Genomic DNA, 17,331 nt, shown 5'->3' on the forward strand with positions numbered 1-17,331 from the left:
CTTGATCTCAGCTGCCCTTGGGGGAAGGGGCTGAGAAGCACAGGACAGCAACAGAAGAGTAGGACAAGTCCCCTCACCACCACCCCTGCTGCCTCCACCCCCACGCCTGTCCCCAACCCCTTTATGAGTGGCTTCCCATTTCATCTTTGATTTAGGGGTGAGACTGCACTGCACAAGGCCGCCTGCCAGCGGAACCGGGCTGTGTGCCAGCTTCTGGTGGACGCAGGAGCATCTCTGAGAAAGACAGACTCCAAGGTAACTGGATGAGCGAGTGCAAACATCCGCCCTCCGGCGGGATCATGGCCACTGTCGCCTTCGACTGAGCTCCAGCACAGGCATCCTTTCTGTGCTTATGGAAGTGCCTGGGGCTTTGGAAAAAGGAGGAAAAAATAGAGTGCTTCATTTAGAGAAAGTGCATTTTAAATGTATAAGCACAAAGGGAGGGTGTGTGCTGGCCTGTCACACTTTATAAACCTCTGAACGTGCTGGCCTTGGGACTTTGGGGTTTTGGGTGAACTCCAGCAGGCAAATTGTGGGGAGGGGAGATCCAAAGCCCCAGGAAAGGGGTCAGGACCATGTTCGAAAACATTGGCCTGGATACTGAGAAGTTCCTTGGGGATTTCACTTTCAGTCCTGAATCTGATGTCATTTAAAATCTATGCTTTATGGCTCCATACAAGGATGCCAAAGTGATTAGCTGTTGGCTCTCTGGAGGGTATTTCCTGGCTTTGAGATGGTTACAATCTGAAAACAGTCTTTTTTCCTGAGGTTATCCATTGATCTTTCATTTTTAGAAGTTTCTGTCCATTCATTTCCTTATCCTAAAAGTTAGTCCAGAAATTAGGGTAGGAATTACTGTCATTGAGAGGTGCAGAAACTGAAACCTAAACGAAGTTAAATGTGCCCTTGGACATACTCTTCGAACATTCAGCCTAGTGTCGTTTTAGCAGATTGGTTGCTCTCATTTGGTGACAGAATACCCCACTGCCCCAGAAGGATGTAATGTGGCAACAAACTAACAAAGAACCTTGGTTTTCAGGCACAGTTTGTATAACCTGTTTGTTACCTCACCCTGATGCCTGTGGCAGTGTAGCTTCAAATGTGATGACTGTCTTTGCAGCAAAAATTATATAAGTGTGGATTTAGAGTGTATGGGTACCTTGAAGGTAGCGAGGACACCCAGGAGAAAGGGTGCATAGGTGAAGTAAAGGTGGAGTTGTGGTTTGGTAGAGTTGAACTTGGACTGAGCCTGGGGGCACGGGCTGTTTATACAGAAGAGCCACCCTATAAGGAATTTTTATAAGTTCTGAGAGTTTTAAAGCACCCTGGGTAGACTCCAGGGAATGGCCAACCACTTAACCATAGAGTCACAGAGGAGAATTTTAATATGTAGATGAGGCTTTCATTAAGCCAGCACTGAGTAACTTGGATTTTGAATAACTGCAGCCATGACACATATATAACTTCAAAGTTTGACGTATGATTTCAGCTCCCCTAGACTTATTTAAGTAATGAGTCTCTGCATATGAGCAGTTTTTGCCCTGGAAGTTGCTGAGACTGCAGCAGGCATTGTGAAATAACTTAGTCTCCTGGGTAGACCGCTTTCCTTTCTAAGCCGGTTGGGTTGTAAGGAATCCTCCACTTCCCTGGCTGTGCACCAGCATCCTTGCCCTCTTGATACATCCATTCTACCCTAAGCCTCTCAAACACACTTGAGCTGTGTCCCCATTTCTAGCTGGTCAGTTGGGTCATCTGGCTAGCCTATTTGGTATGTTATTTCAAATGGCAGATAATTGCTCAACACAGTACTCTCCCCAGATGGCATTTGTATCAGAGACTTTGATGGTTAACCTACCTGAGGAGTATACACCTTGTCGTCAGGATCAGACCAGGCCCTATTGGGTGGGGTCGGCCTGGCTGAGGCCACTCGGCATAGAGGGCAGCTGCACATCTATCATACAAAGGCTGGTTTTCCAACTCTGATTATTTAAAAAAAAAAAAAAGATAGGGGACACATGAGATAGAGGGACAAACTGGGAATCTGGAGACCTAGCTTGTGAGCAGGTTGCCTTTTTTATTTTTGTAAGTTTCTATATCAGATAAGTGGACTCAAGGTTCTTTGAGATTTCTTCCTATTTTGTGTCTTGTATGTATGTGCTTTTAAAAATGCAAATTTGATTATTTTTATGATTGTAAATATAGAACATTCTCACACAGAAAACTAGCATTATAGAAAACACACACACACACACACACACACACACACACCCCAAAAGCAGAAATCACTGAGAATCCCACAACCCAGACCTGAATCCAATAAAACTTTTAGTTATCTTTCTTCACATGTAGGTATGTCTATTTTTCTCTCATTTCTTTTAAATTGGGTGAAGCAATACCACATATGCCATATTGTATAACATCACAATTTTCACTCAACATTATGTTCTAGACTAAATAACATAGCTATGCTTTTTTCCTTTTAAGGATCTTTAGTCATTCTGTAACTTAATGCTAGGACATGCTAGAACTTAATGCTAGAACACTGAACATGATAATTACAATTTGATCTCCTAGAAGTGTTTAGGAAGAAGTAATGTCCTGGAAATTTCTCTTATTAGCAAAAAGTCCCTTATAACTCAATTCGTAGGCCCACTAACTAGAATAGTAATTATTATGGGAACCTTAAGGTAGTGGTTAAATGCTAAGTTCCAACTAGTTAGGAAAAGATTTAGAATGAAGCAGAGCCATTGTTACTTTTCTTAAATCCTCTACCTGGACACCCTCGTATGCTACTTGGAGCAGGTTGAGTGAGGGCAACAGTACGCACTGGGGTACCTGAATGAAGATGAAGACAAGACTCTGTAACTCCTGGCTAAGTTGCTGAGGCTGGCTTTGAACTTGTGATCCCCCTGCCTTAGCCTCCCAAGCCACTGGGATTACAGGCATGCATCACCACGCCTAGCCTTGAATAATTGTTTTGAAGTCATGTGCACTTGTACTTGGAACAGTTTCTTTGGTATAATGACCACAATTTTTCCTTTTCCTTAGAACTTGATATAACTTTTTAAATAGGTAAGACAATTATCATTGAACAGAAGTTTAGGTAGCTTCAATGGATATTAAGTGGGCACTCAAAAGAATAGACATGCTACCTCCCTTTACTAAAGACTTGTCTAATTTAAAAAATATCAAACAACTGGATGCAGTGGTGTACAACTGTAATCCCAGCGGCTTGGGAGGTTAAGACAGGAGGATCTTGAGTTCAAAGCTAGCCTCAGAGCTTAGTAAGACCCTAAATAAAATACATGTTTAAAGGGCTGGGAATGTGGCTCAGTGATTAAATGCCCCTGGGTTCAATCCCTGGTATAAAATAAAATCCAGACATAAATGCAAATGTTTGTGTGTATGTATACATATGTACAGAAAGCTTTAAAATAGGCTATAAGAAATTATGTGATTTAAAATATTGTAGAAGATATAATCACATAAAATCTTGATGTATTATTAAGTGAAACGTTATATAACAGCATGTAAGCAAAGTATGGTTTTATTTATTTTTTTTTTTTAATTATGTGTAGAGGTATAGAAAATGATAAAAATTGGCTAATGGAAGATTTACAGTGGTTTTCCTATTTTAGTGGAAATGATTGGTGATTTTTATTTTATTATTTGTGCTTTTTTACTTTTCTAAGATTTCCTTAATCAATATCCATCACTTTTTATTCAGAAATTAATTTATTTTGGGCGCAATTTGGGTAGTTAATTATAAATTGGGGATAACTTAACTGAAGACTTTGAAACCAGCAAAGAAAACCTTTCAGATCATTTATGACAAGCCCTTCCTCTCAGTTTCTGCTTGTCAGTTCCTAGAGTTTAGTATAATAGAATCCAAACTAGAAATAAGAGTGCCTGCTTCCTGGTTTTTTTTTTTTTTTTTTTATGGAGTGTTTTCTCTCTCCCCTTCTAAAAAGGATCTGTGTTCCTAAGGTCACTGTGCCACCCTCTCTGTTTCTTCCTGCATACTTGGTGAAGCTCTGTGGACTTCTGTTTTTCCAGATGTAACCTCTCAAAAGTGAGAAACTTGTTAATTTGCCATTCTCACATGTTGGATATAATGCTTATGATAAAAGATAATAGATTTGAAAGTGTCTTGTAAACTCTTAACACTTCACACATGGAACGATCCTGGTTAGTGAGTAACCGGCAGGGAGCTCTGTTTCTGTGATAACATGTGCATTTTATCTCACTCCAGGTGTTTGTGTCTCTCTCCTTCTCACTGCTACCTCTAGGGTAAAACACCTCAAGACAGAGCACAGCAGGCTGGGGACCCAGATTTGGCTGCTTACCTAGAAAGCCGCCAGAACTATAAGATCATTGGCCATGAGGACCTGGAAACTGCTGTTTGACCCTGGTCAGTGGGCCAAGAGAATGTGAGTAAGCAAATCACCTGTGCCCTCCTGGCAGTCGGCAGCTCCCCTGGAAGAAGCTGATGGAATCCACGTATCTGTCTCTCTCCTGCAAGAATCTATCTGAGACCATGCCACCGGTTTTTAAGGGCTACCAAGATGAACATGATAGCCCATTGAGAAGGAGGCAGGCTACCTGGAGATTTGTGGAATGCCAGTTCCACAAAATTTGATCCTTATTGCTTCCAGCAAGTAGCATGAACTGTGTTCACCTGTATAATTTATTTTACAGATTCAAAGGATGTTTGTATAAAAGGCACTGCTCCCTCCTCGCCCCATGCATTCATTTTCCCCCCTTCCCACACAATTCTACTGTAATTACCATCAACTTCAAAAAAATATGCTATCTCTTCTCTTTACATTCAGTCTTTGAAGACCTCAAGATTGTCTGAAGGTCTTTTAAAAACCCTCTGGCTGTTCTGCAGAAATATTACTATAAAACCACTTCCATTTCCAAGACTTAATATACTGAGACTACTTAGTGACTCTTTGCATGCCTTCCCATCCCCCTCCTGTCTCATCATATAGGAGCTGGAAAGTGCCACATGGATAACATCAACTTGGGGGCTAATCTCTGAGGTCTGGTGAGGTGGCATGGGAGCTGTCTGTGCTCAGAGGTACCTCAGAGAGGTTACCCAGGGGTCAGCCCAGGCTGCTGGGCTGTTGCCGATAGCCACGCAGGACCGGTTCAGCTTGGGCTGTTGGTACAGCTCCGTACTGCCTATGTGTAGCCATCTTTGCCTTTTGCTGCAGTAGAGATGAGCAAAGGATTAAACAAAGGCCCATAGCTAGTTTGCAGAACCACTCAATTTCAAGTGCTGTTTAAATTGCAGGGCAGAAAACCGTGTGGGAACTGTGGTTACAGGAAATGGAGCACTCTAACAACGTTTACTTCTAGTCTTTGTTGAGTGATAATAGAAAGCAACCTAATCGGCTTGGGAAAAAAGAGAAAACAGCAAAAACAGAAGTAGCAACATATGTCAAGATAATACACTCGAGCAAGAAAACAGTCATTGGAATGTTGCACAGAGGCTAATAACTGTAGACTCTTGGATCCAGCAGGGAGAGGGGCTCCATGTGAGGTTTCCTTCTAGGTCTCCTTTTCATGATTTCAAGGAAGTCTTGACCCAAGGACAAGGCCTTGTTTAACATATCCCACTGCCAGATTTCCAGAATGTCTGGCTCTTTCTGATGGATGCTTCATTTATTGCTTGTCAGGTCTCGAGCACATACCTGAGAACCCCATTTCCAAGTATGGGGTAGTCTAATATATTCCTTTCTCTGCAGGCAGTTCTTAGTGCAAACCACTGTAGGAGTCTAGCCAGAAGTGTCTGGTAGTGGAATTGCAACATCTATTCATGCCATGGATCAGATGGGACTCTGTGATAACTAAAATATCAGGAGAAAAAGTCTTCTAACATTCTGTCCATATGTCTACTTGACTTGGGTGTAAGTCAAAAATAAAAGCAGGTGTTCAAGGTTTCACTTCTGGCTAAATCTGGTATCTCCTGAGCTTCCTCCATTTTGCTTCTGGACACAGCAAACGGTCCCGTAGTGTTTCTGCTTGTGACCATTAATGATCATTTCTCTGTGTTTAATGTAAAGGGCCAGTGGCAACATGCTGTTTATTTGAATCACATCTTGGTCACGTATTATCATTTTGAAAGTGTGGATATAATATATACTGTATTAGGTCAGAACTGTCTTTCAGTGGATGGGAATTTTATTTAGCACAGTTTCTCCTCAGTCACTTCGAAACCAAATTGTTGGCATCACTTCCAGCTGTGGGAGAATGGGTTGGCTATGAGTAATCTGTTTCCATCTATCAGTCTCAGACCTGGAGCTCTCTCTTGGATTTTACAGTGAGGGAAGGAGGGGCTGCTGTAGATTGTTTCCAGAAGCTGGGGGAAAAATAAATGCTCCAGGAGAGTTTAATTACTGGGCTTCTGCAGGGAGTGTTTCAGTTGGTGGGACTGTCAAGGAAACATCGTGATGACAGAAATATAATATAATCCTTAAAACAGACTGGTATCTGGCTTCGAATGGTGCCTTCCATTCCCTGGATTGAGCCAGACATTTGACCAGGCAGGCAGTTACCCAGCTGCCACTATTGGGATGAAGGACTCCGTTTTCATCAGCTACCATCTCAGATTTCTCTGTGAATGCTTTAAAGCATCCCAGAGAAAATTTAGGGTACAGGTGGCTATGGGCCAATTCAAATAGTTCCAATGGAAGACACAAATAAACCCCTGGTATGAAGACTGATGAAGTACTGACTACTGTAAGGGTCCTGGTGCATCTGGAAACTGTTCAGGAAAAAAGAAAGGCATGGGAGTCCTGCAGTATTGATGGGGAGCAATATGTGAGCTATCTCTTTGAAAAAGCAAACACTCCAGGATTTGGGATTTTAAAAAAAGGGGAAGCAGAACATATTTAGTGGCTTCAACATTGAATCTACCTCCTGTGGCATTTTTTTTTTTTAATTGGTTGCTGTGTGTGACAGTTTGGGCTTTAGAAAGAGCTAAAGCCATATGGTCCATGAATTTCCATCTCAGCTTAGGTATTTTGTATCCCCTTTAGTGGGCCATGAACCCAGCCAATGGTCTGGTCCTGGTCTGAAGACCCACATAACTTGGACCTATAAAATCTGTACCTATAAAAATGCTATTATAAAGCCTGCGGGACAGTTCTGCAAGGAGTGGCCGCCTAGCTAGCTGGCATTCCTGTGTTTAATTCTTCGTGGGTGGCACTGTCCACTCTGTGATTCCACGTCCAGATTAGGCTGGTAGAGAGATAGAAAATGGAGAATTACTTAAAGACAACATTCGGAACCATAAAGGTAGTCATTTTTGGAACCTCACATTTCCATATTATGCTATTAATGGAATACAGCACAATCAAGCTGGGCTTTGTCACATTCAAGGACTTGATAAAGAACAGAATTGCTAAACCAACAAGGAAATAAGCCCCATAACTGGGAATTTTGCTTTGAGATTTCTGGTTACCTCAACAGAGGTGATGGCCGAAAACCAGTGCAAGTTCTGAGACGGAATTTAGCTGGCAAGTGCCCAGCTGTGAGATTGTTCCTGACTGGTGGACAGCCTCTGAGCCCCATTGCTGCGTATCTTTTCATAATTGCTGCAGATCTGTGGGTGTCAGAGATACTCACCGTGTAGTTCCTTTTCATGTAGACCTGGTAACAGTCCCTTGCCTAAAGGATTTCTGAAATTTGATTGCTAGAATCCTCATGATATTCATGTCTTAGAAAATGTGGGGCAACAGTTTTCATTTTGTGACAAACTGATTTTATTAACAGTATTTAGATTTCTTTTTATTTATGAGAGTAGCACATGCTGTTTGAAACAAGTCGTAATACCCCAGAAGGGTATCCCATGTCATGTCAAGGTCTGTTCTGGTGTCCGGTCTCAGTCCCCAGAGAGAAGCACTGTTCACATTGATGAACACAGTTGCTTGTACGTTACATCAGAAACACCCTGCTCACACACTCATGTGTACACACACACATTCACACACACATACAGAAGTCTGTTTGGATACATAGATGTGCATGTGTACCACGCACATACATGTATTGCATAGGTTTAAAAATAGAAAACAGTGGAAAAGCACATCAGTCATCCTTATATGTACAGTTAACACCAACAGGCAAAGAGAGTAAGGTAACAGAATTTTCATTTATTTTTTGTTTCCATCATTACTGAGCTTAGTTCTGTCACCACATCACTATAGTTACATGTGACATTTGCTATTGGCTGTGTCATAAAATCCATGACCAAGCATCTGATAATTATTTATGTTGATGTCCACAAAATGCAGAACCTGCTTCAGCCCTGGGGCTGGTCTGTGCTATTTTAAGGTCTCAAATAGAGAAAGAAGAGTTCTTTCTTCTCTTGCACACACCACTTTTTAAGGCTGAGTTTACAAGACTAACTCTTCGTAGATTGCCTAATGATGTTTGATTAAGGCAAGCTACTGGCAGGAAAGGGTAGTAACTCAGATATGGTCTGGATTCTGACCAACTTGTCTTCCAGTAGGAGCAGCTAATGAAATCACCAAGAACAGCATGATATTTTATTTGATTATGCTACTTAAAAATAAAATAATTTGTGTTAAAATGGCTCATCATAACCATCAAATAAAACTACTAATTGCTCTACTTAACTAAATTATGTTCATTTTAGGAAAAAATAGAATAGCCTCTCTTAAATGAGTTCTCTGATTACTGTTTAATGTTTATTTAATATAAAAGCCTCTACCCACATCTCAGGAGAACAGCCTGTGACTCCTCAGTGCTTCTCAACTCCAACAATAATTTTGTCACACAACTGCCAAAATCTTCCACAGATGTTATGGTCAGAGTGGTTCTAAATAAAATTTCCCTCTGGAGCAAGTATCCATGTTGCCCAAAGTACAAGTGTGTGTCCACTGACCTTGTCATCCACTAGAACTGCAACAGGCCTGCTAGTGAGATGCCATCCATGAGGTCTTGGATCCATGGACCCATGGATCCATCCAGATTTCTGTCTTGGTCCTGTGAGAGCTCACAATCGTGGCTGCTGCTTCCACACACAATGGTGTAGACAGCGTGTCCCCTTGGCACATGGATCATACATGTATTATACCTCTGATGACCGTCAGTGGATTTTAGGCTGTCTCTCACAGTTTAAGGGGAAACCTAAAAAAGAATTAGCAGGAAGTAGGGCCTCGGACAGCTTATTCTCCCAGGATATGAGATTCTTTTTGGTTCCAAAAAGAAAGAATAATCCTTAAGGCGTTCATTCAATTATTTTAAAGTAGAAACTTGAATATAGGGAAGATGTCTCCATGATGGATAGATTCCCTATTTGTATATTCACTCAATCCTTATGCATGCAATCATATGTTCATGAATCAATCACACTTGCACATATTTAATCAATTATTTGAAAAATGTTTGTCACTGATGCAGGCACCAAACTAAAGACATAACAATGAATGCAAGAGACAAACTCTTGATTTCTTGAAGCTGGCAGTCAAGGAGGAGAGATAAATTCCAATGGGAAAAGTTCTGTGAGGGGAGAGCCCCAGGGCCCCCTACCAAGTCCTGAAAGTTCAGGGCTAAGCTGAATTTGTATTGGTCAGCAGTGTTTTAGGCCTATAAAAAGAAAATTAACTAGGAAAGAAATAATGATATTTTGCATTTCCATTTTCTCAGAGTCTTAAAATGTTCTTAAAAATGTGTTTGAAACTAAGACTTTACATGAAACTTAGGAACTCTACTGAAATAAGGGCTGAAACTCATTTATCCCAGCTCTTAAGGGCAAAACTTGGAATAACAAGCAGAGCTTGCAATAGATCTTGATTAAATATAAAGAAACTGAGCTATAAATTTCCAAATAATGCACTGGGCATCCTTACAGAGTTCTAAACTTTCAGCCCCTGGGAGAATTTAAACAGAAAGAACTTGACCATCTTTAAGATTGTTCTGATTAGGGATATAGGATCTGAGGGGCCTGGATTTAGATTCTGTAATTTTCTGTGAAGATTTTTTTTTTTAAGATGTCTTTGTTGAATGGCAGGATTTCATTTTAAAATTTCATGAAAATCTTGATTTTTAATCTGTAAAGCACTACTTTCTACATAAGAAGCTTTAAAATATTGGGGGAAACGAGCTTTAGTTATCATTTAAAAGTTTTCAAACCACTAAGCATGAATTTAAGAGCTAGCAAAAAGAAAACATACTAAGAGGTCTAACTTCATTCAAAATACTTCTGGAAGCATTATGGATTTTGACATATTCTTAGGCATTCTCAAGTAATATTCTATTAGAAATCCATCTTACTGTTCATTCAGTATTAAAAAAATGCACTGTGATTTGATATTCTTAAGTTTAGAGTAATTTTATATAACCACAGAAGAAAATTCTGCCTAGAAGATATTTGGGAGCAAAGTAAATGTGCATGAGAGGCAGTCATGGAAAATGCTTGGCTTCTGCTACCAGCACGGTGATTATAACGAAGAAACCAACTACAGAAGAAATAAAGTAGTAATCTAGGTTTTCTCTCAGCTTCGAAAGTTTCAACCTTTGGAGCCAAATGGCATCTGAAATGGAAGCTTCTGGTACAGGCTCTACTGAGACTATCTTCTTTCTCAACTCTTTAGTGAAACACATATATAGCTTTTAATACAATAGTTGAATAGCAAGTCTATACTATTTCTTAATAACGATTTTCACAATGTTTAAAAAAATAGTGGTTTGGCATTTTAATTTTTTTTGGCACTTTTGAGCTTCCATACAACCCCAGGAGATGGATAATCCAGATAATACATTCTAGATGAATAAGCTGAATCTTGAAGCAGTGAATTCAACTTGCATAACATCATTTAGCAAGTGAAAACTGCAGCCAGACCTGAGGTCTTTAGAAATTTCAGATTCACCTGCCTATAAGAGAGGCTTTCCAAGTTGACAATTCTCCACCATTGCCTTCAATGATATTTTACATTGCTTGTTCAGATTTCCATACTAAAAATGTTCCTCCATGAAAGAAATTCCTACCTAAGATCCCATGGCAGAAGTTGGTTAGAACCAAGGGAGAATGTGAAACAAAAAATTCAAGAGCTTTTGTTATCAGAGAGAGGCTTGCCAGCTTGCACATATTTCAAGAAAAAAGCAGTTCGAATGGATGGCATGGTGGATTTCATGAGAATAAGTTAACACTGAAGGTTTATGACTCCTCTACTTTATTTCTGATTCTCAGTGTTTAAAAAACATGAATACTATTTTCCCTCCTTGGAAGGATATTGGAATGAAGCTCTCTCAGAATTCTGTACCAAAGAGTGTCAAGAGTGGCCCCATCAATCATGATGCTATTGCTCTGTTCATGGGTGGGCACACAAAGTTCATCACACATGTGGTCACATACATAGAGATCTGAGACACCTACAGGAAATGATGCTGTACTTGAACTGGAAGAAGCAGATAATATTTTGCAATTCTGACTTTCATATTTTACCAGGATCACCTATGGATTGGCTGGTGAATATATACAAGGATGTTAGACCTGGAAAGAAGACAAAATAAGGAATAAGAATGTTTGGAGGAGACAGGTTAAAGAATACTGTGAGATTTCAGGTTCAGTAGGGCAATTTTAGAATGAAACAGGACACAACAGAACAAGAATGGGCGTGAAAAGAAGGTGACTTTATTATGTAAGGATTTTCTTATTCCTAAACATCACACACAGGAAAATAAGTTGGGCTTTTTCCTTTTTTATTTTTATTTTTTATCTTTTTGCAGTGCGAGAGAGGGAACCCAGGGCCTCGCGCGTGGTAGGCAAGCACTCTACCTCTGAACTACTTGCCCAGCCCCAAATTGGCTTTCTAAAAACAGTTTAGCACTGCTATGGTTTCTTCTAGTATCTAAGTGAAGATTGAATAACCAACTCAGGGATCATGTAAAAGTATATTCATATCTATGAGGGACCTTGGACTATAAAACCTACAGTATTTCCCACATTTTGATCTCTATGACTTTAGACTGGAGTAGACCTCAGTTAGAGTTCATTCGCTCCCAGGTAACTGCCAAATAGATGGCCATGAAAGCATTTTTACAAAAATGTCAGTCATCGAGAATATATCCAAAAGCATTTGGAAGCATGTATTTCCCTAAAAATTTGGTTTGCTTGTACACAACACACACACACACACACATACACAGACACACACACAGACATGCACACATGCATATTTGCCAATTGCTTCCTTATCCCCAAATCTGAAAAAGATGTTTCTACTGAAAATAAGATTTAGTGTTCCTTTTTCTACTTACTACCCATTTGTTTGATGTGTAGAGTTGGGATTGGGACTTGGAGAAGGGACTAAGGATTTGTATATTTTCTGGTAATAAAGAGGCAGGGAGGCATTTTCTATAACTTTTTATTATTAAGTAAGACTGAACATCATATCACTAGGCTAATGTTTCTATAATGTTCTACTTAAGGGGATTACAGTTTTAATCACTCATCTTCCCTCACTTCCATGATGGTAAGGATTGAATCCCCAGATTTCAAGCAGTAGAAAGAGTTCACTCAAGATGATTTAAGAAATGGGCCCCCACACACAGAGTCCTGCTCAGAGAACTTCTTTCACTTCACTCCCCTTTCTCTCTTGCCCCACTCTGTGCCCCTGACATGGGAAGGAAAAGGAAAAACAGAGTTGCAAGAGAAAGAAAAACAATTCTCAAGAGTAGTACAATAATAAGACCCGCCTGTTAGCACAGATTCTTGTGACAACTCAAAAATTATATACACCCTTAGCAAAACAGATGCCTGTGATGATCAAACTCAAAAAATATAGAAAACAGTTAAAGCTGTGTAGGGTGACTTCAGGGAGTACAGTTGGAAGTGTTTCAACTTATGCTACTTAGAAGAATTAGTTTTTGTGTGGAATATAGGCGAAACAGATCAGGTAATGTAAGAACTTTTAAAGGGGTTACAAAGGGTTGGGTTCTTTGTTGAGCATCGCCCCAAATGATCACAGGAACTTAGACCCGTCCCCAGACTTGTATTGGTCCACAACAAAATTTGAGAAAAATATGGACAACTGAGTGAGTGTTTCCATAAATCTAAATATATTTACTTGTTAAAAATTCAGAGATTGTGACTTTGTTATTTTGGGGTTTAAATATAACTTCTTAAAAATGATAGACACAAGAGATACTTACAAATGGCTTTATTTATAAAAATAAATTTAAAGCACACACAGATGGTAGCCCTAAGTCAGTCTGTTTACTCCATTTTTTTGTTTCAAATTTATAGTTAATTCTCACAAATATGTTGTTAACCTTTATTTTTAAGATACGTGTCAGCCTTGATAGTTACTGTAGCTTATATAACGAATTCACCTAGTTCTTGACCTTTTCTGTTTTATTAACAATAACATTTTCATCTGCCACCCTCTCCACCACTCCATTTGTTGGATTGGGGTGCTCATCACGTGCATGCACAAGAATTTTGCAACTAGAATTTTGATGCTTGCTGGCATTCTGATGGTGGATTGGGTGAAGTGGGCTCTTGCTGTCCTAGGGAATGACACTTAGAACTTTTATAGACAAGATATTCTAATGCAATAGGATATTCTGCAAAGCACATCTTTGAAAAGTAAGGGGGGTCCTTGTCAGTCTCCATAAATGCTGACTTGGCTCTTTAAAAAAATTGCTAATGATTAATTGGACAACCATGAATCTGAATATTACGTGGACTCAGCTGATTGAAAGGGAGGGAAACCATGCTGGTCAGGAATTAAGGTCCACGGGACAATCTTAGTTCCATAGAATGAATATTTGATTTAATTAGATTTCTGAGTGGAAGATATAGTTCCTGCACATCCAGAGTACCATAGGCTGTTGGGTAGGCCGCTCGCAAAGGCTACATCTGTAGGAAGAGTTGCAGTCATATTTTAAAGGGCTCTTTAGTGGTTTCTGATTCTGTCCTATCACATCCCAGAGCTTTTTGCAAAGCTGCCAGCTGGCAGGTGGAATCCCCATAATGTAGCAGCTGTGGCAGTAGAAAGAGGAAGTTTTATTTCCAGGTAAAGTGGGATCCAGATAACATGAAGTGGAGGGAAGGTGGGTGGGGAGGGAGGGAGGGGAAAGGGAAGAATGGAGTTTTTTGTAACAAAGTCATAAAATATTTTTCCCTAATTTTCTTGCATTTCCTATTTATATAAAGAAACTTGATCACTGTGTTGCTCTACAGAGATTTTCAATGGAATTAATTTGGGAGACTGAAATAATCTCTGAAAAAGAAATTATAACTAGTTACGGTTACTTTTTGGACACTTTTTCTGTATTGTGAATTGTGTGGAAATGTACAGAATAAAAATGAAATATATTGATCTGTTTCTTTTCTACTGTTTCTGTCTGTTAGATGGAGTAGATATGAATGCTGTTCTTAACCATAGTTAAGTTAGATTTTCTTAGGAGATAAGCAAAGTGCTGATTCGTAGGTAGACAGAGATGAACAGGGGCCTAATGGGGCAGAAATATTTTAGAAAATGAAAAAGTACTTCCAAAATGGACTAAGGCCAGATCTACTCCCCTACCTCAACAACAACAACAACAACAACAACAAATTATAAAAGAATGACAAGATACTAAGCCTCAGGCAAAAAGAGGCACTGATTCCTGAGAGATGAGACTCAAATAAGATAAACCCTATAATTACGCCATTTTACAGATTTCAGAGAACTGCCAGGAAGTGATTCAGGAAGGGTTATTCAGGCAGAAAGTGGAAAATTTCCTGAATAGGGAGAGAACAAAGAGTTTGGGAAATCAAGGCAGCCAAAACTCATGACGAAGAGTGTCAGAAAGGAGATTACACAGAAAAATAACCCCACAGATCTTCGGAGACTTTTCCTTAATCATTCAGTAGAGGACTGAGCAGAGTAAGCATGTGAGGAAAATGCCTGAGGCTGGGTAAAGAAAGGCTTAAAGAGAAGAGTGCCCAGAGCTCACGTGCTTGGTAATATTGCCTGTTGTCACCAGCGGCTGGAAAACTCATAATTCATAAGGTAGTGAACACTCAGTTGGGTCTTGACTCACTTATAAGGGATAATTAACCATAGGCTTAAAGTTGTTCTGATCCTGCTTAAGTTATCATAAAACTAACATAAAATTGGTTTCAAACAATTGGTCCTTACTATTATTCAATAAAGTAAAATCAAATCATCTGAAAGCCAATGCATTAGGCATGCAAAAAACAGAAAAATAACCTTTAAAACAAATATAGTCAGTTAAAACTAGCCCAGAACTGACACAAGTATTAAACTGAACAGAAAATGACATCAAAATGGTTATCATAATTGTATTCTAGATTTTTTAAGGGTTCAAGTAAGACATAGAAAATATTTAAAATACATCAAGATTCTACAGATGACAATAATAATATAGGAGGTTAATAATATACTAATGATTAAGAGTACATTAGACACTATAGAAGATTAATAAACTTGAAAACAGAGCAGCAGGAAATATCCAAAATGAAATATGGAGAAAGAGAAGGATCTTAATAATGCAAACAAACAAAAATCATTTGAGATATGGGACTTCAGTCATCTTAATATATATATATATATATATATATATAATATATATTATATATATTTAATGGAAATAAAATAAGAAGAAGCAAGAGAAGGGGGAGAGAAAAGATGCTTGAAGGAATAATTGCTGGAAACTTAAAAAAAATTTCTCATTAGAAATGACACAAGCAAGAAAATCAGAGAGATGTCTGTAAAGTGTTCAAGGGAAAATATAATATTAGCAAGTTATAATTCCTTAGCAGCAAAAATATCAATAGTTACAAAATGAAAAAATTTACAGGCATATAAAATCTGAAAGAATTAAATACCAACACACCTGCACTATTAAAAATGTTAAAGGAAGTTCAGACAGAAAAAAACTGTTGCCATATAAAGATATATATCTCCACAAAGGAATGTAGAGCACTGGACATGTAAGTACTTGGATAAATATACAAGATATTTTTCTTATTACTGAAATATATTTAAAAGATAAATGAAATTGGGTGTGCTGGTGCATGCCTGTATTCCTGGAGACTTGGGAGGCAGAGGCAGGAAGATCCCAAGTTCCAGGTCAGCCCCAGCAAATTAGTGAGACCCTGTCTCAAAATTTAAAACTAAAAGGAGCTGGGGATGGAGCTCAGTGGTAAAGCACCACTGGATTCAATCCCCATTCCAAGAAGGAGAGGGAGAAAGAGAGAGAGAGAGAGGGAGAAGGGAGGGAGGCAGGGAGGGAGGGAGGAAGGAAGGAAAAGCAAAGATAATTTAAACCCAAAAATATTATTTTTAATGACAGTAATGGAGAAACTGCGGAGTAAAATTTATGTGAGATGATAGAAAACAGGTAAACGGCAGGAGTAGGTCCCTCCTTATCCGTATTGAATGTAAATGGATTAAACTGTTAAAAGGGAAGAGGAATGGATTTTTAAAAATGACTTATCTATGTCCTATCAACAAAATACTCCCTTTAGATATAAAGATATAATTAGATGAAAGTACAAAAGATAGAAAAGAAAAAGGTAATTCTATGCAAATACTAAGTAAAAGAGAACTGGAATTAGATTGTTAGACAAATGGATAACCTGTGTACATATATAACTATATGACCAGTGGGATTCTACATCATGTATAACCAGAAGAATGAGAAATTATACTCCATTATATATGATCCATCAAAGTGCATTCTACTGTCATGTATATCTAATTAAAACAAATACAAAATTTTAAAAAGTAGTTTGCAATAGACAAACAAGAACATTATATATTGATGAAAGTTTGAACACATTAAGAAGATAGACACATGTAACAACAGGCACCCAATATATGTGAAGCAAAATTAAGCAAAACTGAAGGGATAACTAGATCTACAAAAGTAGTTTGATACTCTATACTCCATTTTCAATAATGAATTGATTTCTAAATAGATGACCAACAATGAAATATAGAACTTGAATGAACCATAAACTGACTAGATCTAACACATATAAGAACATCATACCTCACAACAGTAGAATATATTTTCTTCACAGTTGCACATGGACTATTCATCAGTTGGGATCACATGTTAGGTCACAAAACAAGTTTCAAAAAATTTTATAAACTGAAATCTCACAAAGCATCCTTCTGGACTACAATAGAATAAAAATAGAAGTTATTTACGGAAGGAAAACTGAATATGTGAATACTCAAATAATTAGTAAGAGAAAGGAATCACCAGAGAAATAAGAAAATGCCTAGAAATCAATGAAAATGAAAGTATATTATGCTTAAATTTATGGATTGCAAT

The 17,331-nt window shown here is 38.6% G+C and overlaps 1 protein-coding gene across 3 annotated transcripts in view; it reads left to right on the forward strand.

Annotated features, from left to right (window-relative positions):
- The window catches only part of DGKI (diacylglycerol kinase iota), a 432,523-nt gene extending 425,732 nt beyond the window's left edge, over nt 1-6,791 (forward strand). For all 3 annotated transcript variants that reach the window (XM_079150095.1, XM_079150096.1, XM_079150097.1), the window contains 2 exons: nt 156-255; nt 4,290-6,791. In XM_079150095.1, coding sequence (XP_079006221.1) covers nt 156-255; nt 4,290-4,406 — 217 coding nt within the window. In that variant the 3' untranslated portion in view covers nt 4,407-6,791. The remainder of the gene's footprint in view (nt 1-155; nt 256-4,289) is intronic.
- The last annotated feature ends 10,540 nt before the right edge of the window (nt 6,792-17,331 follow it).

This window comes from Sciurus vulgaris (assembly GCF_902686455.1).
Source record: "Sciurus vulgaris genome assembly, chromosome: 8".
Classification (NCBI taxonomy): Eukaryota; Metazoa; Chordata; class Mammalia; order Rodentia; family Sciuridae; genus Sciurus; species Sciurus vulgaris.